General features: G+C 42.9%; 1 protein-coding gene across 1 annotated transcript in view; it reads right to left on the bottom strand.

Annotated features, from left to right (window-relative positions):
- The window catches only part of ADARB2 (adenosine deaminase RNA specific B2 (inactive)), a 411,353-nt gene that overhangs the window by 131,661 nt on the left and 254,941 nt on the right, over positions 1 to 24,751 (bottom strand). Inside the window, exon 4 of the mRNA XM_040352667.1 lies at positions 3,176 to 3,287. Within this exon, the coding sequence (XP_040208601.1) occupies positions 3,176 to 3,287 (112 nt within the window). The remainder of the gene's footprint in view (positions 1 to 3,175; positions 3,288 to 24,751) is intronic.

The raw sequence follows: 24,751 nt of genomic DNA, 5'->3' as shown, positions 1-24,751 counted from the left end.
TTTGATTTTCTTGGGGGCGGGGGTGGGCGGGTATAGTATATATTCATATATATATATATATATATATATATATATACTGTATATATATATATATATATATATATATATATATATATATATATATATATATATATATATATATATTTCTCCTTTTACAGCTAAATGTTCACATCTGGGGGCCATGTTTATTTTGCAGCTGAAGGCTGAATTGGCCTTGTAATGATGTTTCTATGAAATTAGGTATACACAACGCTGCAATGAGCACAGCCAGATACTGGAGAGCAGGCATAGAAAAGTACCAGCTGGAGCAGAGCTGTCACCCCGTTGGACGACTCTGATATAGAATGTCTGACCGAGGTACTAACTATTCCAAATTCTATCCAAAAGGAAAAAAAACAAACTTTTTTTTATATATTTTTTTTATATTTTTTTCAATGTGACTTGTTCACAAAAAAATGTGCTGCGGAATAATGCGGACATGCAGCATTTTTCCACAGCACACTGGATGGCCCCTCCATGCTTCGCTATGGAGACATGAATGAAATGTCACCATGGGGGATATTTACTAAATATGGAGAGTGCAAAATCTGGTGTAGCTGTGCATATGTGTGAGCAGTCTATTGCATTAGGGTGTGCACCCCAACGCTCAAACGCACACTACCTATCGCCCACTGTGTTCATTCAGAAAGGGAAGGAATCAGTAAATTACATATTTACTGTCCCCTTTCCCCATTCTTCCTAAAACATCCCGCAGCATCAGCCACCGGGAGAGGAGGGAAGCCAGCAATTTTGCGGGAGAAAGGGTGGGTGGGTAGGGGCAGGGCCGATCCTAGGCAGGGTGCACAGGGTGCTCCGCACCCAGGCGCCACAGAGGTGGGGGCGCCGAAGCTCCAAAGTGCTCCCCTCCCTCCTCCTTGTCTGTGTCCAGAGGCGGAGCACAAGTAGCAGGTGCTGCGGTTCCCCATCCCGCTTGTTCTCTCCGCTGGCAACTGACAAGAGCGCATACCTCCCGCTGTCCCCAGAATCTGGGCTGGGTACCACAGCGGAGCCTAGTACTGGAACACGTTTGGGTACTAGGCTCCACTAAATAATTCTGTTCGGTGTGCATGGAGCAGTCTCCTGTCTGCCCGCCCCCTCTGCGTGTGTCGGCTCTTTTCCCATAGGCGGTTTGATGAGAGGCCTCTGGGTTGGCTGGATCTGCTGCCAATCATCCCATGCACTCCCAGAAATGCTCTCTGAGTGCCATCCTCCAAGTAACCAAAGATTCCACATATGCCCCGTCCCCTGTAATATGCTTCTGCTCCCAGCGCGCCCGAGCTACATGGATCTATTGGACAAGTACTGATCTATGGGGACACCTGATGTGGGTGGTTCTGATGGGGACACCTGCTGTGGGGGGGCTCTGATGGGGAACACCTTCTGGGTTGGACTCTGATGGGGGACACTAATGAAGACTTCTTAGGGGAGCATCTCTGTGTTTGAGTCGTAGCCATAGAAACATTTGTAAAGGGGAGGAGTTAGTAAGATGACCATGCCCATGTGGGGGCGCCAAAAATATTTCTGCACCCAGGCATCTGTGACCCTAGGATCGGCCCTGGGTAGAGGAGTAGGGGGAATCTATGCTGCACAGGGTGATTAGGGTGTGCCTGGGCACACCTGGCACACCCTATGCGCACGCCTATGTAGCTGTGCATGGTAGTCAATCAGCTTCTAACTTTAGCTTGTTTAGATAAGCTTTGACAGCTATATATATATTAATTGTTTTGAGCAAATGTAATAGTATACAGTATTTACTGGAATTTTTGTTAATACTAGTAATAGCAGTGATTAGCGAATTATAGCAGGACTGCAATATTGTGGTGGACAATCGAACGCTAGCTGACACTTTTGAAACTTTGTGGGAACCAGTGACACTAATACAGTGATTAATGCTAAACATATGCACTGTCACTGTACTACTGACACTGGTCTTTGAAAGGGTTAAACACCTAGGGCGCTCAAAGGGTTAATTGTGTGCCTAACCAGTCTTTTTGTGTACTATATGTGCTGCCTTTACTAAGAAATGTGCTGAATTGAATTACCTTTGCAGGAAAACAAAAAAGGACAGAGCTCTGCATTTTTTACATATCCCCCTCGCCTATCAGTGGGTGCTGGCGGTCATCGACATAGGGTGTGCACCTTAAAGCTCCAACACATATGCCTTTGTGACATATTTACCGGCCTCTTCCCTGCTGAAACAATAAGTGGAAGGGAGTAGGGGAGTACACAGGGGGACCTGGGCAGCAGAAAGAAGAGGAGCTGGGATAAGAGGGGTGGCATACATTGGTACCAATCCCATGTATTTTCCTCCTGTGGCAGCTGAATATCGGTAAGAGGAAGAGGAGGAGAAGCCTACTTTCAGCTGCTGCAGAAGAAAATACAGATCGGTCCACTAATTTCCACCCCCGCCGCCTATCCTGTCCAGGTTCTGGGGTCGGCAAGTAAGGATCGCGACTTACCTGTCACCTGCCCATGATTGACGGGTTGCCAGCTCCAGGATTAGGGTGGCACACCCCTTGCGCACGCCTATGGTCATCAAATGACCGACACCCGCTGATTGGTTTGTGCTGAAACTAATCACAGCAGAAGCTGCGTGTCCCCTACCCAGGAGTGCAGAAACACATATATATATATACAGTAAATATATATATACACATGATTCTGCACAGAGCGGCCGCCCTGTAGCAGTAAATCTGCTATACGGCGGTCGTCAAGCGGATAATCTAAGGAAGGATATTAGGCAGGGAGAAAATTCATGTCAATAACAACATCTATAATTGAGAGGTAAGGCTGCATTATTATCACAGCTTAGGTGTTTCTGCTCTGAACACAATAGATCTCCACGCTGTTCTGCTCTGCCCTCCATCCCTCACCCCAATGTGGGAGGGACAAGGTTTCACCCGGCTATGTGAACACAGCTATTTCCTATTTTGGGTTTTTATTCTATTAGAGGAATTGCCTTGGAGCTGTGATAATGAATGCTTCTTCAAATTGAAAGAACTAGTAAACTGCAAGGAATAACATGATCCATTCTGATTTTTGACCTCAATAAATCACAGTACAACAAATAGCGTATATATATATATATATATATATATATATATATATATATATAAATATAAAAAAAAATTCTTACCTCTGGTCATTATGATGGCTGCTAGAGCTTTGTGGCGTGCGCATACTGAGAAATTGTCAGTTAGCTCCTGGAATTTCTGCATTACCAGCTTGTATATGGAATCTGCAAAGTCCTAAAACACAAGAATACATAAAAGTGAGTGCCAGACCGTTTAAAAAAAAAAAAAAAAAACATAAAAAAAAAAAAAAAAAATACAGGGTATTTTTAAAAACCCTAACAATTAACTTTTCTTAATTGCTCCCTTTTGGGCTGTTCAACTGACTATTGAAAGCAATTTCTTTTATCTGTTAATAAGTGCAAAAAAATAGCTAGCAGAATTGTGTAAACTGATGACTCCTTATCAGTTACATTGTTCCCGACTATCTCTGAAGAAGAAACAAACAAAAGTGCAATGATCATGGGACTTTAAGAACCTTTCCCACTGAGGCGCTTTTCAGGCATTTAAGCACTAATAATAGCACCTGAAAAGCGCCTCTCAAGCCGCCCTGTGTGAAAGTCTGAGTGCTTTTACACTGGGGCGGTGCGTTTGCAGGACAGGAAGAAATGCCATGCTAGCAGCATATTTGGGGCGGTGGGGGAGCGCTGTATACATTGAAATTAATGGGCAGCGCTGCTAAAACACCTGCAAAGCGATTCGGCAGTGGCGCAAAACAAGAGCTAATAAACCCTTTCCTTGGCTGCTAGCGGGGGTTAAAAGTACCCCACTAGTGGGCAAAAAGCGCCACTATGACAGCGGTAAAGCAACGCTATAACTAGCCACATTTTGCCACCAACACCTGCCCTGCCCTGCCCCAGTGTGAAAGGGGTCTAAGGCCAGTATCACACTGAAGACTGTCCTGGCCCTGAGCGGGCGGTAGCCGGGCGCTTTTAACCCGAAAAAAGGGGTTAACAAGGGATTAAAAGCGGCCTAAAATCGCCATTGCCGAAGTTGATGATGAAACGCGTCTGGGAGGCCATGCAGTGACGTCACCACGCAAAGGAGGAGGGCTCCTCGTATGCCGGCCGGCATTCGTTTGTTTATATGCTGTTTTTTATCTTCATGCTTGTGAGTATATCTCATGTTTTAATAAATGCTATTTTTTAAACAGAGTCACGCTATGGTACACCTTCTTTTTTATGTCCTATTCGAATGAACTGGAGTTGGTTACCATCGAGTGTCTGTCGTTAACCTTTTCTACCCTGTGTTCCTGTGAACCAAAGGCCGCGGCTGGGCTATAGACGAATGCACAATTTGCTTGCCCTCTGGTAAGCGGCCTCTTATTACGGTGGAGGGCTCACTTATATTGTTTTACCTGTCACTTGGTGATGTGGAGTCTTAGGACTTCATTTACAGAGACATAAATAATAGGAGTCCTATGTTGATCACCCAACTGTTTATGCCATATCTTCCTATATACTTGTGTTATATATCTGAGAGTGATCCATGTTGAAAGATACATGTATATGGACTTTAATACATCTACCCTCTAAGATCATTATTGCATATTGTTAGTGTCTGTGGCGCGGCTTTGTTTTTTCTGTTTATGTCATTTGTGTATCGCACGCCAGCTGCTGCCTATAGTGTATGTTTTTTAGTGTAATATCAACCTCCATTATTAGCGCAGTTTTCAGTTTTTTCCATTGAATGAGTAATTGGCATTCAAAATGTGACAGCACTGAAAGCTGAAAATGTATCCTGGCCATGAACACAATTTGTTGTGTGAAGATTCTTAACTCCTTTTGTAAATCGGCTTCAATCCAGGCCAGCAGATAAAAGCAAGGATGACAGTGACTGCCGTGGACCAGGCACCCTCAAAAACAAGTCAGCAGCAGTTCCGTCTCCATCCAGACAGATCCTCCATTCCCAAATGAATACCTGCCAGTAATTATTAGTTTTACTTGTATCGCTTAAAAAAATACATTTAAAACAAGTGAAAAACTAACAATGTTCATACAGAATCCAGACAAAAGCAAACAAGCTGGAAAGGGTCAGCAGGGGAGGTAATAAATAAATAAAGTTTAGACGAAGCACAAGAATTTTTCCTCCAGGTCTTTATTATTTCAACATTGTTTTATCTAAATGTTTTATAGAATGATGCGAGAGGGACAATTCATCAATAGCTGTTTACTGACTGCCAGAAGCACTTGAGGCTGCCAAATGGCTGCTGCGGAGACTCACTGATTTGTTACTGCTTGCAGGCTTTTGGGGGCATACAAATTAAACAGCATTATATCAGAGATGGAATAAAATTATATGGATGACATGCTTGATCATGAATGTAGTGACAGCTGGATGTGGCTGGGACTGTCACAGGTCGCTGTCTGAGCAATGAAGTGGACTCCAGGCAGAACGGGTCAAAATGTTACTTGGGTCATTGGCAAGAGGAAGACAAATGCAAAAAGGCATTTAAGCCTGAAAGTGTATCGGAGTAACCATCATAGTTTGGTCTCTCCCTTGTGTATTACGGAATTGAGAAGAACTGATTTCTTATTTATCAAATCCGAGAACCTCTGTTCACTCAAACATGTTAAAAAGGAACTAAACTATAGAAGTCGTGTCCAGAAAAGTAAAACAAAGGCAAAGGACAAGTCACCAGTATTGCCAGATCTCTCGGCTTATCTTTTGCCCATCATATGCCTTGCCCTGAACTATGTGTGGAGGCAGCCATCTTGGTAGTCACAAGACTGGCAGAACAGAATTACAAATCTTTTGACAGGTAAATAGTTCATGTATATGTTTTTGAACTGTGTAATTAATAGTCTGAATAAAGGAAAGGGATGGTCGGCACTCAGGATGACATCCAAAATAGTATTTCTTTATTCAATATATGTACAAAGCTGTAATACAGCCTAGTGTTTCGGACGTTAGCCCTTAGTCATGGCTACTCCTTGGTAATTAGTAGTCTGCAGGGAATGAGGCTTTACAATTTACCAAGTACAATTCTTAGTGGATTTAGACTTGCTTGGTAAACTACCAGGAACATGGCAAGTGTGCAGTAAGTTTTCCTGGGTTTGTCTAGGCTTACCTAATCTGACCCCTGTAGACCTCACCTATGCCTAAATACCAGGGTTGCACCGATTGGCGAGTAAGAGTACCAATACTTTCAGTCAAGTACTCGCCGATACCGAGTACCAATACTTTGTGGTGCAATTTGCATCTATACAAAAAAAATTGCACTGCAAAGAATCGCTTGTGGTTTGAACAGGAGTGCGATTACTGTCTGAATCACATGTGATTTCCCCGACTGCTCTTGTGTGTGTGTATAGAAAGGAAAATTTGTCATCATAGTGGGCAGTTTATTAAAAATGTTATAACTCACATTAAGTACATATCTAGTCCCGGTCCTGCCGATGACAGCAAATCACGTCCGCTAGAGGTACTCATAGGGTTGGAGGAGAAGTTCCGTGACCCCGTGAGTATAGGGCAGAAGTGATGTCAGCGTGGGGGCGGACTGCCTATACGTCTCCTCCAGCCCTGTGAGCACCTCCAGTGATCGTGGTTTGCTATCATCGGCGGGATTGGGACACAGATTTTGCATTTGGCCAACATTTGGCCATGTACTTAATGTGAGCTCTAACATTTTTAATAAACTGCCCACTTGATCCTTTTTCCTTTCTATACACAAACACAGTAACAGTGGTAGGAGGAGTGATATTCTTGGTTTCCCAGTCTTTTTGAGGTCTGGTCTCTCCTCCTTTTGGGAAGGGTAGTTGGTGTTCTTGGTTGCCCAGTCATTTGGAGATCTTATATTTCTTAGTAAGAGCAGGGCTTTTTTTCAGGGGGAACTTGGGGGAACTCAGTTCCACCACCTTTGGCTCAGACCCTTTGGTGCCTACTCACCACAATCACTTGTAAACACAGAAGTCTGGTTTCTGTGTTTACAAGTGACAGCTCTGCACTCTGTGTGTAACCCCCCTGAACTCTACACTCTGTATGTAATGCAATCCTGGTATTTAATGCCCCTTTAAGACCCTTCTACTGTTTGTGAAATTTGAATGGGGTCTTGGTTGAGTTCCTGCACCTATTTTTTGAGAAAAAAACCTCTGAGTAAGATATATAAGTCAGGATACAGTTAATAAACTTCCTGGCTCTGATAAAGAGGGCATTCTCATTGAAACGCATCAGCCATAGTAGACCTGGATGGTTTCTTCCCATGTTAAAGCGCAAGTGCAGCATATCGGGTGTCTTTGATTTTGGAAAATATTGATGGACTTGATAATATATGTGTTTGTGAGTATTTTATTTCCTTTTATTTATTAATAAATGGTATATAAAGGTAATACGATTTGTTGTTTTTCCAGCGCTGTATGTATCGGGGCATCCCCAGTCCTAAGTGGGCAGCAAAGCATGGTGGCCTTATATTCTTCTGAATTGGAACAGGGAAAATCAACTGGTTTCTGAGCAACACACTTGACCTCAGGAGGTTGTTCTAATTTTTAATTCCAGTAAGGCCAAGGTAGAGAAGATCTTACCCTTTAGGGTAAGTTCACACCATACGTGCATGAAAACTGATGGGATCTGAAGGGAAAACTTCATCAGTTCGGTTTACATCAGTTTTAATGCGCATCAGTTATGAGCTCTTTTCACACCAATGTTGATGTCATGTCAATTTTTCTGTGTAAAAACGGCAAACATGTGGCAAATTCCTGCACAGAAAAAATCTGCATGTTGTGGTGTGAACAGGGCACATAGAGAACCAATACCAATGTGTTTGTTGTGCCCTTGCAGAATGCATGCAGAAAAACTGACGTCTCTGCACCATGGGGTGAACGAGGCCTACAATAGCTTCTGTAGGTCTTCCCGTTGTCTGCTCGAAAGAGAGAAGAGTTTTTCCACTTTGGCCGGGAGCTCTTTAACAAGTGTTACATTTTAACCTATTTTTTTTTTTTTTTTTACTAAATTATATATGAAACAAACAAGCAGAGATTTTCATTAACAGCCTTTTGGGTAATACTGGCATTCTATGTGTGTGTCAAAAAGATATTAAATCAATAGATTATACAAAAGCAAGCCTTTTAGTAAACATTTTTCATGCAGCCATGGCCTCTGGGTTTATTGGATAAAATATCTGAAAGGTTAAATTTGCATACTGGTAGAAGCAAACAGTCCTGAAATCTTGCAAAGAAATGTGATTTTGTGCTGAATGTTATTTGAAGTTATTTAATATCCACTTAGTATCATATAGACCAGTGAATTTGTATCTGGTCTCTAGTAAACAGGTCTCACTACAAGATGCAAAAATTGATTTAGAACAAGGTGTCCTAAACAAACATGAATGACGGCACCATTTTCAAAATGTGACTGACACTAGAAACATTATAGGATTATTGTAAAGTGCAATGGCGATGGAGAAAACCAAAGTGCCCAACTGGAGACATTGTTTTATACGATATATTTAATAGGCAGATTGCCTTTACACTGTGCAGTCAAGCAATCAGGAATGCAAAGGCAGCAAGGTGAGAAAAGAAAAGAGATAACTGTGCATATAGGAGGGCATAGTGTGGTGCTAGACACATGGGTATATGAATATATTCAATTATATAATATTTTATATTTTATATACAAGTATAGGCAGTTCCCGGGTTACAAGGAAGATAGGGTCTGTAGGTTTGTTCTTAAATGGGTTGTAAAGGTTTGTTTTTTATTTTCTAAATAGATTCCTTTAAGCTAGTGCATTGTTGGTTCACTTACCCTTTCCTTTCGATTTCCCTTCTAAATGTTTTTTTTCTTTGTCTGAATTTCTCACTTCCTGTTTCTCCTCAGTAAGCTTGCCCCCATCATCTATGCCGTTCTGGATGGGGGTTAAAGAAGAAACAATATCAAGCAAGTGGACATTGATGGTCAGACTTTAAGGCCAAGGAAGTATAGTTTTGTAAAAATATATAATTTAATAGCGTATAAATAAATTGAACAGGATATACATAAAATAAATAAGTTCAAGAAAAATTATCACAAATTCATCAACAGTAAATGACCACTGTACATTCCTCCGAAGTCGCCAACGCACGTTTCGCCGTGGGGCTTCTTCAGGGCGAAGATGAGGAATATATAGTTAGCAGAGAGATAGAAACTTATATGGCTGGTGGTCCCTCGATGGGTGCGTCCACGGGGCATATAAGATGGAAATATACCAAGTCGGAAGGTAAGCTTTAGGCACAAGTTTCCATATATCGAAAATCTTAGGTGAGTCGAAAGAGTCAAGACTGCAAGTCCAAAAGGTGGAAGATATGTACCACAGGAAGAGTTAATACTCGGACTATTTTTATGAAGTCCTGAGCACACTGGGACAACAGATGGCAGTATAACAGCAATGTGGAGGGGCTTACATAGAGAAACCCTTTCTGTAGCAGCCTTTGTATGGGGCTTTTGTACAGGCCCTATAACTGATTGCAGCAGCAATGCGTCTGTGTCACCGTGTGTACACCCTGGGACACAGACGCATTGCTGCTGCAATCAATTATAGGGCCTGTACAAAAGCCCCATACAAAGGCTGCTACAGAAAGGGTTTCTCTATGTAAGCCCCTCCACATTGCTGTTATACTGCCATCTGTTGTCCCAGTGTGCTCAGGACTTCATAAAAATAGTCCGAGTATTAACTCTTCCTGTGGTACATATCTTCCACCTTTTGGACTTGCAGTCTTGACTCTTTCGACTCACCTAAGATTTTCGATATATGGAAACTTGTGCCTAAAGCTTACCTTCCGACTTGGTATATTTCCATCTTATATGCCCCGTGGACGCACCCATCGAGGGACCACCAGCCATATAAGTTTCTATCTCTCTGCTAACTATATATTCCTCATCTTCGCCCTGAAGAAGCCCCACGGCGAAACGTGCGTTGGCGACTTCGGAGGAATGTACAGTGGTCATTTACTGTTGATGAATTTGTGATAATTTTTCTTGAACTTATTTATTTTATGTATATCCTGTTCAATTTATTTATACGCTATTAAATTATATATTTTTACAAAACTATACTTCCTTGGCCTTAAAGTCTGACCATCAATGTCCACTTGCTTGATATTGTTTCTTCTTTAATATTATTACAGATGTGGCCCATGTGAGTGCTATCCTTGTGTTTCCAACTTAATTTTCTCTTTTCTCTCCCTACGCCCTTTTCTCTCCTCCTCTCCCCTTCTTTTCTTCTTTCTTATTTCTCTTTTCTTCCCCCCCCTTTTTTTTTTTTTTTTTTTTTTTTCTCTTTTTTTCTTTTTTTTCTTTTTTTCTTTTTTTTTTCTTTTTTTTCTCTTCTCTCAACTTTTTCCCCAGGTTCTTTAACCAACCCCTCTCCTCCTTCAATCATTATGGATGGGGGTTAGTCAGCGTGCTCGCCCCCTCCTAAGTAAACCAACAATACACTAGCTTAAAGGAACCTATTTAGAAAATAAAAAACTAACCTTTACAACCCCTTTAGGTTGAATTTTTATGTAAGTTGGAACAGGTACATTTTTTCATTTTTTAACTGTAACTCCAGCCAAAAAAATATTTTTAGTTAAAGCGGAGGTTCACCCAAAAAATAAATTGTTAACATTACATTCAGCCGAGTTGTCCTAATGACAATCGGCTGTTTTTTTTTTTTTTGTACATACCGTATTTTCGACGCCGCTTCTGGGTATGTCTTCTGCGGGACTGGGCGTACCTATCTGATTGACAGGCTTCCGACCGTCGCATACTACGCGTCACGAGTTGCCGAAAGAAGCCGAACGTCGGTGCGCAGGCGCCGTATAGAGCCGCACCGACGTTTGGCTTCTTTCGGCAACCCGTGACGCGTAGTATGCGACGGTCGGAAGCCTGTCAATCAGATAGGAACGCCCAGTCCCGGAGAAGACAAACCCGGAAGCGGCGGTGAAATACGGTATGTACGGGGAAAAAAACAAAAAAAACAGCCGATTGTCATTAGGACAACTCGGCTGAATGTAATGTTAAAAATGTATTTTTGGGTGAACCCCCGCTTTAATACCCCTGTAACGTTTGTTTTCTGTTTGTGTCCCCATTCAGAAGATTTCACTTCACTTTCTGTCCCTATTGTCTGTCCCTATGACAATTGGATTTTGACGATTGGATTTGAAAAATTTGGGGTTGTTGTGGAAACAAGGATTGGTGATAAAGCTTCAGTGGAGACACCGTTTTCCCATTCAACACTTACAGGAGAGAATTTCCCTTCCTAGGGGTAGATTTCCTCTCACTTCCTGTTGTCTCTCTCCGTTTGTAAGTGTCAGGAAAGCTCTGTCTAAGAAGAGGCCCGCCAGCGCGTGCTAACGAGTACACGTAACCGTGCAGGGGCTCCAATATGCGTCATAATGTGCGCACACCAATGTGCGCAGCGCATCCCATGACAGATAAGGGAGCCAAATGGGCTATTTAATCTGGATCAGCACCCAGGACCAGTGCTGTCTTGTCTACATTGTTCCTGTTATTGTCCTGTTACCTGTTATCTGCATATCTTCATCTGCTCCTGAGTTACTGACCCCACTTGCTCCTGACCCCTCTTGCCCCTGACAATTCCTGCTCTCCACCTGCACTGACCCCAGCTTGCTCTTTGACCATTCTCCTGTCTCTGCATCTGTACCTGATCTGATTGTACTGTGTATGACCCGGCTTGTCTGACTCTATGTTCCAGTCCATTCGGAGCTACCTAGCTACAAGTATCTGTCTATTTGCTACTTGGACCTGCTCTTCCCCTGACTATGTCCACGTACCAGCCTGTTCCTGCCCTTGGGACATCTGCTGCCACCTGGCATACTACTAAACCAGCAGCCCAGCAGCTAGCATTGCTATCGGCACTTGTGTGACTCTGTACTGCTGCGCCACCTGTCTATTTCATCAGGGGCCCCGAGTCAGAGGTGTAAGAGAGGCCTTCCTCTGCATACACCAAGCTCTTCCTACCAGGTACGTGACAGTAAGTATGAGTCGTATGAAAGTCAGATGTTTGTAACTCAAGGACTGACTGTACTGATTTCTTATAAGTGCAAGTTTTTCATTAAAGCAAACCCTCACACAAAACCAAAGTTTTGCTTATACTGTTCCTTCCATAATTTGCAGCATTTTTTTTCCCTGAGGCCCCATACACACCATAGAATCTATCCGCAGATAAATCCCATCGAATGGGTTTCAGCGGATAGATTCTATGGTGTGTACACTCCGGCGGATATTTATCCGCGGATATTTCCGAATTTCAGCAGATAGATATTTGTCGACATGCACAGAATATCTATCCGCTGGAATCGGATCCCACGGATGGATCCGCTCGTCTGTACAGACTCACCGGATCCATCCGTCCAAAGGGATTCCCCGCACGCGTCGTAATGATTTGATGCATGCGTGGAATTCCTTATATGACAGCGTCGCGCCCGTCGCCGCGTCATAATCGCGGCAACGGCGCGACACGTCATCGCCAGAGGATTTCCGCGCGGATTTCAATGCGATGGTGAGTACACTCCATCGCATAGAAATCTGCGGAAATCTTTGAGAGGATTTATCCGTGGAAACGGTCCGCTGGACCGTATCCGCGGATAAATTCTCTCGTGTGTATGGGGCCTAAGAGGTACCCACTCCAACTTTCTCAATCCTTGCCTAATCCAGGAAGGTGTCACCAACAGCCCCCTAAACAGATATAAGAATCTTTTGGGTGATTACATTCTCAAGCATCAACTAACTCACAGATGTCTATTTGGGAGCAGCATCCGTGTCCATGCAGCTGCGGCGTACCAATTGACATCAATGGAACTTGCTGCACAAGGATGCACAGAACACCTGTGCATCCCTATGCGGGTGAGCATGGCCCTCCATGGGTGTACACTTTTGTACTCCCCATCTGAAAGAGGCCTTACCTTTATAACTGTTACATTTGGTAATAAAGTGTTGACAACTGAGTTTATAAAGCATTTCACAATACTTTCTCCCTTGAATATCACGTGGCAAAAGCTCATCAGGGCACTAGATTATTGCTTATGTTTATATTTTATAGTTTTATGGCTTTAAAGATATAGGGCCAGATTCATAAAGACTTACGACGGGCGTATCAGTAGATATGCCGTCGTAAGTCCGAATCCGCGCCGTCGCAACTTTAAGCGTATGCTCAAACTGAGATACGCTTAAATGTTGCTAAGATACGACCAGCGTAAGTCTCCTACGCCATCAAATCTTAATTGCATATTTACGCTGGTCACTAGGGGCGTGTACGCTGATTTACGCCTAGAATATGTAAATCATCTAGATACGCCTATTCACGAACGTACGCCCGGCCGTCGCTGGAAAGATACGCCGTTTACGTAAGGGGTTTTCAGGCATAAAGATAAACCACTAAAAAGATAGCGCAGCCAATGTTGAGTATGGACGTCGGAACCGCGTCAAATTTTTCTAATTTTACGTAGTTTGCGTAACTCGTCCGTGAATGGGGCTGGCCGTAATTTACGTTCACGTCGAAAGCATTGACGATTTGCAGACGTCATTTGGAGCATGCGCACTAGGATACGTCCATGGACGGTGTAACTCGTTTGCGTAACTTGTCCGTGAATGGAGCTGGCCGTAATTTACGTTCACGTCGAAAGCATTGACTATTTGCCAACGTCATTTGGAGCATGCGCACTGGGATACGTCCATGGACGGTGCATGCGCCGTTCGTTAGAAACGTCAAATACGTGGGGTCACTAATATTTTGCATAGAACACGCCCCCAACCAGCCTATTTTGAATTAGGCGGGCTTACGCCAGCCCAGTTACACTACGCCGCTGTAAGGACCTGCTGCTCTAACTTACGGCGGTGTAGTGTATCTGAGATACGCTACGCCCGCCAAAATCTATCTGAATCTAGCCCAAAATATACAGTGCATTTACTATTTTGTATCTGCAAATATAATTTAAAAAAGTTGATATACACTAAATAAAAAATGTTGTTTGTATTCCTAATAACCTACAAAACCTATATTGCTATAACCTACGTACATTGCCAGAACTCTATTATTTTGTATTCCCATGACGTAGTTATTGTGCACTACAAAGCATTTCCGGAACATTTAATCAACTTGCACCAAACAGGAGAAATGCTCAGCATTTATTGTTTGACTATGATTTCCACTGATATCAATATTGTAGGGTCAAAACTGCATCTGGCGACCAATAACCAGATGAAGGTTTTTTAGCTGAACTCTAACCCTCAAGACCTTCCCTACAGGGACACATATGAGTCTTGCTGCATTCCTGAATAATTCAACGCATTGTGCCCTGGTCACAGCATTATAGGTGCTCTAGGACAAGCCTCTGGTGTCAAGCTGTTATACTAGAAAATATATTAAATTGTCAGAAATGGGTTTATTTTCGAGTACATGAACACTCTATAAAGCGACCTACGCTGGGGGGGGGGGGGGGGCTGAATCTAAAAATATATTTCTTTGTTTATAGAGCTACAAAAAAAAATCATTTTACAATTCATGTTACTGACATACTATGACTTAAAGCGGTATTAAACCCAAAACTAAAAATCAAATATATTGCAGCTTACCAATCATTTAAATACAGTACACAATTGAAGCTGAACTCCAACTTTATAATCATTTACAGCAAACAGTTTTTTTTTTCCATTTGGATAAAGGTTTTCCATAAATAAATAAAAGCACCCCTTCCAGTGTTGTAGTAAATAAAAAAAGACACATGCAAGGCAATGGCATAATGGGCATACCAAAACATAATGAAATACTTGGTTTCGATACGAACGCTCTGAAGGTCTGGCAAAGTATGACGGCCCTTCAAAGCGCATGTGCCAACGACATATCTGGCTGCATCTAGGGTGAATATTAATTTTACCTACAGGTAAGCCTTATAATAGGCTTACCTCTAGGTAGAAATGACCAAGGGGGGTTTACTACCGCTTTAAATGGTCTGTCTCATCCCTGTAACTGCAAGAGAACTTTTCTGTTAAAAAATAACAAATTTACAGGCTGGATCACCAGATGAAAATAAAGTAAAGTAAGCCTAAAAAGGAAACAGATACAGACATCACATCTAAGAATTGATAAGCTGTAATATAGTAAATATTAGCTTTTGGGTTTACTACGACTTTAATAATGTATTCTGCCTGTTTTAGGAGAAAGTAATAATATATTAGTGGGGTTTCCACAGTTAAAAATTCAGCAGTCTTTATTCTCATTTTGATGCATTTTAGCCAACATTTTAATTCACTTGTAGTTTAGGATTACGAATTAATAATATGCAGGGCTGTCTTAATAGCATCATGGGCCCCTGGGCAAAGTAATGCTCTGGGGCCCCTACAATGATGAAAGTCCAGGTAAACGGACATCAAGTAGGTAGGAGGCAGACTGCCTTCCCTGTGTATCTATCACTCATGGGGGCAGCGCGGGCTCAAGGACTAGCAGCTTTGGGGAAAGTGCAGGGCCCCCCATGCATCTGGGGCCCCTGGGCAGTGCCCAGGTGTGCCCTCTCATTAAGACAGCCCTGATAATATGCCACCCAATTGTAGAGAGGCTAGGTTACAGACCATCGGCAGTTCCTGGAATGTTGGACAGGATCATGTTTGATTCCTGATATTTATGGAAACCTTTTGGATTAGTGCAAGCACAGTGGTCAATGATTCTCAGCAGATCACCAACTGTAATTTTTAAAGAAACATGTTTACCTTAAAGGGGTAATAAAGTTTTTTTTTCTTAAATAACAAACATGTCATACTTACCTCCACTGTGCAGCTCGTTTTGCACAGAGTGGCCCCAAACGCCGTCTTCTGGGGTCCCTTGGCGGCTGTCTTGGCTCCTCCCTGCCTCAGATAACCCCCTCTGGGAAGTGTAACCTTGCGGGCGTGCTCCCGAGTCCTGCATTTACGTCCATAGACACGAATGCCGGACTTGGCCCCACACCCCAGCGCCTGCGTCATTGGATTTGATTCACAGCAGCAGGAGCCAATGGCTGTGTTGCTATCAATCTATCCAATCAAGAGCCGAGAAGACCGAGCCGAGATCGAGCGCGTACTCGACACGGGACTTTCGAGGGCTCAGGTGAGTAAACGGGGGCCTGTTATCGTCGGATGTTTTTGTATAGGTTGCATTAAGGTGAAAAAACAGGAACCTTTACAACCCCTTTAAGGCACAAGTATGAAAGCTGAAGTACATGGATCAGTTCCATGGCATTACTTTTCATCATTTCAAATGTATTCTATATTTTACTTTATTGCACATAAAAATGTATTATACATTATTATTATTATTATACTTTATTAAAATGTATTCTAAATGTATATATTTTCTCAATAATAATAAAACAGTTTATTTTAGGCCAACAGAGATGGAGACAGTACCAAAAAGGGTAAGCATAATTTATGTCTGTCTATGAAAATATGATCTGAAAACCAAGCCTTTGATAAACTGTGCATACGTATGCATGTAATATTTACAGGTAGCCTAACAAAAACCTGTTGACTGACAGGTAGACTGAAAAAGACTGGCTTCCATGGTCACCACCTCTCATCCTTCCCTTTTCAACTCCCTCACATCCTAAGCTACTAATCATAGTGACAGCTCAATAGTGGTGGTTCAGAACAGGTGACCACAGAATCTGGTTGCTATCTGCATATAAGGGCACCATAATTTTCCCAGAGCACTGTAAAGGACAATGTGGAGGTCTCTTTTGTGGCAGTTAAGTACATACAGGTACATTTAGCCTACAGGTCCTCTTTAAAGAATCTTGCATTATGTCTTGAAAACAAAATACTGTTGCAATTTAATATTAAATTGTATATGAATAAGATTACATGCCAGAATTGCTAATACCACCTTACGCTATCCCACTTGCACAGATGTTTGCTGTGTAAACTGTTATAAGACTGCCAAAGTTAAATATGCACAAAAAAGTATTATTTTCTCTTGTCCTGAACATGGTTCTAAAGTATTTTGAAATTTAAAACACAGACAGTATCCTTTACACTTGAATTTGCTACTGTTGCATTTTTCTATTTTTGTTGCTTTAATTTGCTCTTCTTATGAGCTAATACCTTTTCCAACTTCAATGTTAGCCCCTGCGTGGGCAGAACTTTTACAGTTTAACCACTTGTTAAAACTGAATAAAAATTATTGAAACAGAAATTTAAGACACACAAACATTTGTGCTGCATTTTTACCCTTGAGTGAGAAAAGTGTTTGTTACCCTAAAAAACAATAAAAACAATAAAAAATAAAAAATTTATCCTTTTTACTTAAAGCATGACAGTTCTTGTATTGTGTCCTTTGCCACCCTATATAACCTAAAATACCTAGCTGATCCTGGCTGGCTATGCCCTTCCCCCTGAACACTGACCACGGTTTATCATGGCTGCTGAACCCTGACACCGTGGTCAGTTTACGTGCCTCCGTCATCCACAGGTCTGCTCTCCCTGTCCCCTGACTGCTGAGTTCTGATGAAGAGGCCTCTGTTGCCTTGAAACGCGTCAGCCGGCAGTGACACACCTCTTTCCCCCCTATCCGGGATTGTGACTTGAGGGGTATTCATCATCAACCGTTGTTGACAAGCCTTTTACACTATCTCGTTTGTGAGTAGTTTGATTTTACCTTATTTATTTATTAAACTGTCAAACGGTAATACACCAGGCTGGTGCGCCTTTCTTTTCCTTCTTTTTCGTTCTCCCTGTCCCCTCCCTGCCTGTCAGATCCATTCACTTCCCAGCCCTCTCCTCCTGCTGCAATCATAACTATATTATATGTATACCATCCCATCTGTTATATAATGCTATGTGTCCCAGTGCCTGTGCTATATAAAAACTATGCTGATTTCTACCTTATCTCAGAGCGCCTCCCAGCGCTCACTTGACTGCTCTCTCTCCTCTCACCTCCCCTCCTCCCCAGCTGACGTCAGCACTGTGGGGGCAGTAATGTAAGGGGGGAGGGGCAGAGGACACTGCTGTTGGGGGTTAGTGTGAAGGGGGGACAGAGGACATCACTGTGCGGGGGTTAATGTTAAGGGGGGACAGAGGACATCACTGTGTGGGGGTTAATGTTAAGGGGGGACAGAGGACATTATTGTGCAGGGTTAATGTGAAGGCAGGGACAAAGAACATCACTGTGTGGGTAGAAATGTGAAAAGGGGACAGAGGACACCACTGTGTGGGGGGGAGGGTTATGTGAAGAGTGGACAGAAAACACTGCTGTGGGACGGTAATGTGATGGGGGGACAGAGCATACCGCTGTGGGGGCAGTAATGTAAAGGGGGGGCAGAGGACATCGCTGTGGAGGGGGTAATGTGAAGGGGGGCAGAGGACAACTCTGTGGGCGGTTATTGTGAACAGGGGGAACAAGGACATTGCTGTGGGGGCAGTACCATGAAAGTAGGGGCAGAGGACATTGCTGTGGGGGGGTTGAGGGGGGCTGCGAACACTGCTGTGAATGGAGGGTGGTGTGACGTAAAAGTGGGCTGAAGACACTGCTGTAAAAAAGGAAACTGTGCTATGAAGTGGGAATCGTGATATGCCGGGGGGACAAAAGATCTAATGAAACAATGGGACTGTGATTTAAGAGGAGAGGGCTGTGATGTGAAGGATCTGAGTCATCACACAATCATGTGATTGAAAGAAAATTTTACTGATTGGACCTCTGTGAATTTTAATTTGGTACCCCTGGTCTGTAGGCTCTTAACCTAATATAACATCATAAAGAACATCACTCTTCTGAGAGATTGAGTTTCTCTCATGCTATTTTCTAGCCAAATGGTTGTGAAGCAATGTTATTAGCCTGATACTTGATTTGTGCGGCTGTGTTATAATCTGTTTCATACTGTACGAGTGTTAAATCTCTCCTCAGTCCTTCTGTTAAAAAAAATAATAAAATCTCTCCTCGGGTTTTAGATTGTCAGGCAAGAATTTGTAAAATTGGACACCCGCGGAACTTCATATTCACTGTTATATTTAACTGCTACAGGCATAAAGTACTCCAACTATAACCAGTTCGGCTCCAGAGCAATTTTTTTTATTTCTCGCAATACATGACATGTCTTAATTTTTGGCAATAAAATTTAATAAACCCCCCCAAAACATTATATATTTTCTGAAAGCAGAGGCCCTGTAGAATAAAAACATGATAGTTGCAGTTTTTATTTCCCTGGGGAACATGAACCAATACAAAAAAAATGTATAATAATAATTTAGATGCATTTGGGAGCAGTGATTTTTTTGGAACTGACATTTACAAAGGACAACAGTTTTTTTCTGTTTTGCCAGCTTCCTAGTTAAAAAAAAAAAAACAGCATACAACCAACCCCCCAACACACACACACACACACACACACACACACACACACACACACACACACACACACACAAGTCTACTATGTCCTTTAGAGAATTGAAATAGGTTCATATTTTTTTCTTTGTAAACATGCCCTCAACATGGAGGGTACCTTTCCAGAGGGGATCCCCTGGCAAATCATCTTGTCACTATGTTGATGAGAACAAGGGTCTCTTTCTCTCAACTCTTGGTTGTTGGGGTCTGCAGGCAAAGGGGCTAATCGAAATAATAAGAGAGCCCCCAGTTATCACCCCCTCCCCAAGGGGAATGAGTATGAATATGAATGCCCAAACATACTTGTCGAATGGGTAAATGTTCAGACATTCCAATCCCTGAACAACAATCTGAATGCCTGAACAGCCAAAGTTCAGTCCAAACTTGTGTTCGGACCAAACTTTGAGCTCATCTCTAATTGGCAAGGGAAGCAAAGTAAAGTTAAAACCAAAACATTTTTTGTTGCTTAGTTGTGGACATTGTAGAGTAGGGGTCCTCAAACTACGGCCCGCGGGCCACATGCGGCTCGTCAAGGATATTTATCTGGCCCACCCCACCCAGGGCCGGATTCCCGACAGGCCAGGCCTCGGGGCTGGATGGTTGTAACACAGTGGGAGATTGCTGTGTCACGGAGCTCACTGTTAAAAGTTCGGGCCCGCGGTGATAAAAGTCCCGCCCTCCTCCTAGACCAGCTTGTGTGATAGAGGCAGTGTTCTGTCTATCACACAAGCTGGTCTAGGAGGAAGGCGGGACTTTTGTCACAGCGTGCCTGAACTTTTCACAGTGATCCATGACACAGCAGGAGATGCCCGATGTGCACACACACTGACTGGTGAGACATTGTTTGGCACAGTAAGTCTGTGAGGGGGCTTGCAATGATGGTAAGAGGGGCTTGCAATGATGGTGAGGGGGGCTTGCAATGATGGTGAGGGGGGCTTGCAATGATGAAGAGGGGAATTTGTTCATAGGTTTTTTTTAACTATAGTCCGGCCCTCTAACGGTCTGAGGGACAGTGAACTGGCCCCCTGTTTAAAAAGTTTGAGGACCCCTGTTGTAGAGAATAGTTAAGCCCCTTCTCAGCTTTTTTTTTTCTCTGTCCCATTAAAGAAATATCACTTAATTTCCTATCCTGTAGTTAGTGGGGGGAAATCTCTCAACAGTAAAGGATGTCCCTTCTTGAGGTGGCTATACATTGATTGAGACTGGACGAATTTTGATGGGTGTATGGGCTCCCTCACTTGAAAAAAGCTGATTGTTTAATTGACCTCTGCTAAAGGGACATGTAACAAGCCCTCCAGTGGTCTGTAATATGATCCAAAAAATAGAAGGATGTTCCTTAAAGCAGACATCTGTACCAATGAGGATTTATGGGTCTACTGAGGAACTAAAATGATAAGTGATGAAGATGTGGCATGTATTTGGAAAGCTATTTATATACTGTGCTGCATGAGAAACAAATTATACCGCAAGGTTATCTACAGTGAAATTGGGCAGCCTGTGGTTTTATGGCAAAGGAGTTAAAGGAAACATTATACTCTGTTTCAGAAATTCTAAAAATAACTGGAGAGCTACCTTACTGGTGGGCAGCATCAAGGGAATGCTTGGGGGAAACCTGCACTGAGAAAACACAGAGGATGCCAATACTGACTTCCTTCCAAAATGTAAACTGCCAGGCTGTCTCTGGCTTCAGTCCTTTCTGAGTTATCGACTTGGTATATGAATGCAGATTAGAAGATCAGAGTTAACAAATACAGGCATACCCCACTTTTAAGTACACAATGAGGTGTAACTTCTAAACTGCTTACCAGTGGCGAAGGGTGCTAAGCTTTTTTTTGGGTGAGTGGCAAACAAACCCCCCCTCCCTTAGGTCCACACTCACCCCTGCATGGTGGCGGTGCCATGACTTTCTCTGCTTCTCCTCCCAGCCAACCTGATCTGCCTCCTGTCCTGATTGGCCAGGAGGAGAAGCTGGGAGACAATAGCGAATATTGATTCGCTAGTGTCACAATTGGGTGTGTTTGGCGCCCCGTGCCCAACCTTTTTTAAGATAATTAGAGCCTTTGGCTTGAAACAAAACCTCATAGAAACCTATGAATCCGGCGTCCCACATGCAACCCTGCATGCAAACTAGGGGGTGCATTGTATTATGCCCACTTAATGTCACTAGCATTAAGTGGTGGGATCTGGGGTATTTTAACCTTGGTAAGAACACGGCAGCCAGACTGGTAACTGGTAAAAAGTAGTGGGAACCAATCTCCCCGGCCTTTAGGTCCCTCCACTGGCTGCCCGTACAGGACCGGGTGACATTCAAGACTCTCTGCCTCACCCACAAATGTACACAGGGTAAAGCTCCTCAATACTGAAGCGAGAAAATGAAACCCTACGTCACCCAGCGCGTGCTCCGATCAACCAACCAAAACCTTCTCCAAATCCCCAAATCTCGCTACAAATCTAAGGGAGAACAAAGATTCTCGGTCCAAGGACCACGGCTCTGCAAAGCTCTACCCACGACCATCCGCTTGGAAGAAAACCATCGGGTTTTTAGGAAAAAACTGAAGACCCACCTCTTCTGAAAGACCGGTACAACTCTGGATGCCAGCGCCTTGAGGCGATTAAGTTCGCATTTGTTTGCGCTATATAAGTTTCTCACTCACTCACTAAGAATCACAAATCGGGTCACAGAATTTGTCACCCTACCTAAGACACTTGCGCCCTTTCTTCTCCTACATTAGATCCTATCTTTCTATAGTTCAGTTCCTATGGCAATAAATGTTTTACCAATTAACCTTGTATCTTATGTACTGTTTACTAGCCCCCGCATAGGCGTTACCACTGTTACATTTTTGTTGTTTAAAATAAATAAATGAAATGAGACTAGGGGTGAATATTTAACTGCCCACCTCCAATCACCAATGTTGTGGGTGTATAAATAGGACTGCATTTTGGGCCATTTATCAATGGTATAGGCAACAATAACAATTGTTGTTGGTACCCAATAATTTCAAGTTACAATCCTAATATTTGCTATTTATATTTCTGCCTCTGTAGCCAAAATCTGCATGTAGTTAGAAGCTCCCTTCATTGCTTTTGGTCTGAGCATAGCAGATAATTACAGAAAATATGGGTGCTTAATGGTACTTTGGCAGTGCCCGGGTGTCACTTTTAACCCCCGATAACGGTCGGAAAAGGGTTAAAAGCACTGCAAAGTGGTGCGTTTGCTGTGCTGCTGATTGATTTCAATGGGTAGCGACTTTTTTGAGCGTCTTGCCAGCGCATCCCTCCAATGTGAAAGCCTTTGTTCTTTCACATTGGAGTGAAAGGAGAGGTGCTTTACAAGTGCTTTGCATACCTGTAAAGCGCCTCAGTGTGAAAGGGGTCTAAGGAAAATGTAGTATTAGCCTATAACACTTTGGGCACCTAAGAAAAAATATGGTGTATAATGGTGACAATAACTAAATAGGAAATAGACGCTCTGTCCACATTCCTAATAAATATGCAAAATTGGATTTTATCCTCTTATGGGATTTTTAATTCAATAAATCAATAATTGTATCAAAAATAATATTTATTAGAATAATGTTAAAATTGGTGATAGATGGATAAAAAACGGATGCAAATTGTACACAACATATAATATTGAGACAGCAACAATGGTTACAGTAATGCAAGAAAAAACACTTGGGGCCAGATTCACGTAGAAATGGACTACGCTGCGGTGACGTAACGTATCCCATTTACGTTACACCGCCGCAAGTTTTCAGCGTAAGTGCTTGATTCACAAAGCACTTGCCTGTAAACTCGCAAGCCCGCCTAATTCAAATGGGGCGGGGACCATTTAAATTAGGCGCGTTCCCGCAGCGAACGTACTGCGCATGCTCCGTCCCTAAAATTACCGACGTGCATTGCGCTAAATGACGTCGCAAGGACGTCATTGGTTTCAACGTTAATTCACGGACGACTAAGGCCCCATACACACGAGAGAATTTATCCGCGGATACGGTCCAGCGGACCGTTTCCACGGATAAATCCTCTCAAAGATTTCCGCAGATTTCTATGCGATGGAGTGTACACACCATCGCATTGAAATCCGCGCGGAAATCCTCTGGCGATGACGTGTCGCGCCGTCGCCGCGATTATGACGCGGCGACGGGCGCGACGCTGTCATATAAGGAATTCCACGCATGCGTCAAATCATTACGACGCGTGCAGGGAATCCCTTTGGACGGATGGATCCGCTGAGTCTGTACAGACGAGCGGATCCATCCGTTGGGATGGACTTCAGCAGATGGATTTGTTGTGCATGTCAGCAAATATCCGATCTGCTGGAATCCATCCCAGGGGAGATTTATCCGCGGAAAAAGATCCGCTGGTGTGTACACACCATAGGATCTATCCGCTGAAACCCATTTGCTGGGATTTATCTGCGGATGGATTCTATGGTGTGTACGGGGCCTTACGCAAACGACGTGACATTTTAAAATTTGACGCGGGAACGACAGCCATACTTAACATTGGTTAGCCCACCTAGAGGGCATGCTTAGTTTTACGCGACGTATCTCTACGGAAACAACGTAAATTTAGAGCGACGGGCAAAGCGGACGTTCGTGAATCGGCGAAACTAGTCATTTGCATATTCTACGCCGACCGCAATGGAATCGCCACCTAGCGGCCGGCCTAGAATTGCAGCCTAAGATCCGACGGTGTAAGTCACTTACACCTGTCGGATCTTAGGGCTATCTATGCGTAACTGATTCTATGAATCAGGCGCATAGATACGACAATCGTATCTCAGAGATACGACTGCGTATCAGGAGATACGCCGTCGTATCTCTTTTGTGAATCTGGCCCCATGGAATTTTATCTAATTAGAGAAGTGCTGGTATTTTTAATAGGTTCCCATTATGTAATATAAAAAAAAAAAGAGAGAATGACAGCCACATTTTTTAACATTATACTCTGTAATACTTTGTGAATAATATCAAGGCTTATATTTATTTATTAATACAAAATTTGAGGTTCTGCTGAAGCGTTTTACAAAACATAAACACATAATTGATAGGGTGCCCTGATTATTACACCGTTTAGAAATTCTAAAACAGACCCATGCAGCACAGAGGTCTGTCCACTACTTTCCGATTAAGCTAAAAGTAATTTATTTTTTGTTTGTGCTTGGCTATTACTATTCTAAGCTTTTACCCTTATCTCCATTTCTTGCTGTCTTTCTATTACTCGTCATTTTTGTAATAGAAAAACAGAAAGCACAAAATATACTAATCCCAGCATCAACCTTGGAGGATGTAAGCCGTGTGCAAAGTTTTTTCTTTTT

The sequence above is a fragment of the Rana temporaria genome, chromosome 5 (assembly GCF_905171775.1).
Source record: "Rana temporaria chromosome 5, aRanTem1.1, whole genome shotgun sequence".
Classification (NCBI taxonomy): domain Eukaryota; kingdom Metazoa; phylum Chordata; class Amphibia; order Anura; family Ranidae; genus Rana; species Rana temporaria.
Note: the sequence above shows the minus strand (reverse complement) of the source record. Positions and strands in the feature narration are given on the sequence as shown.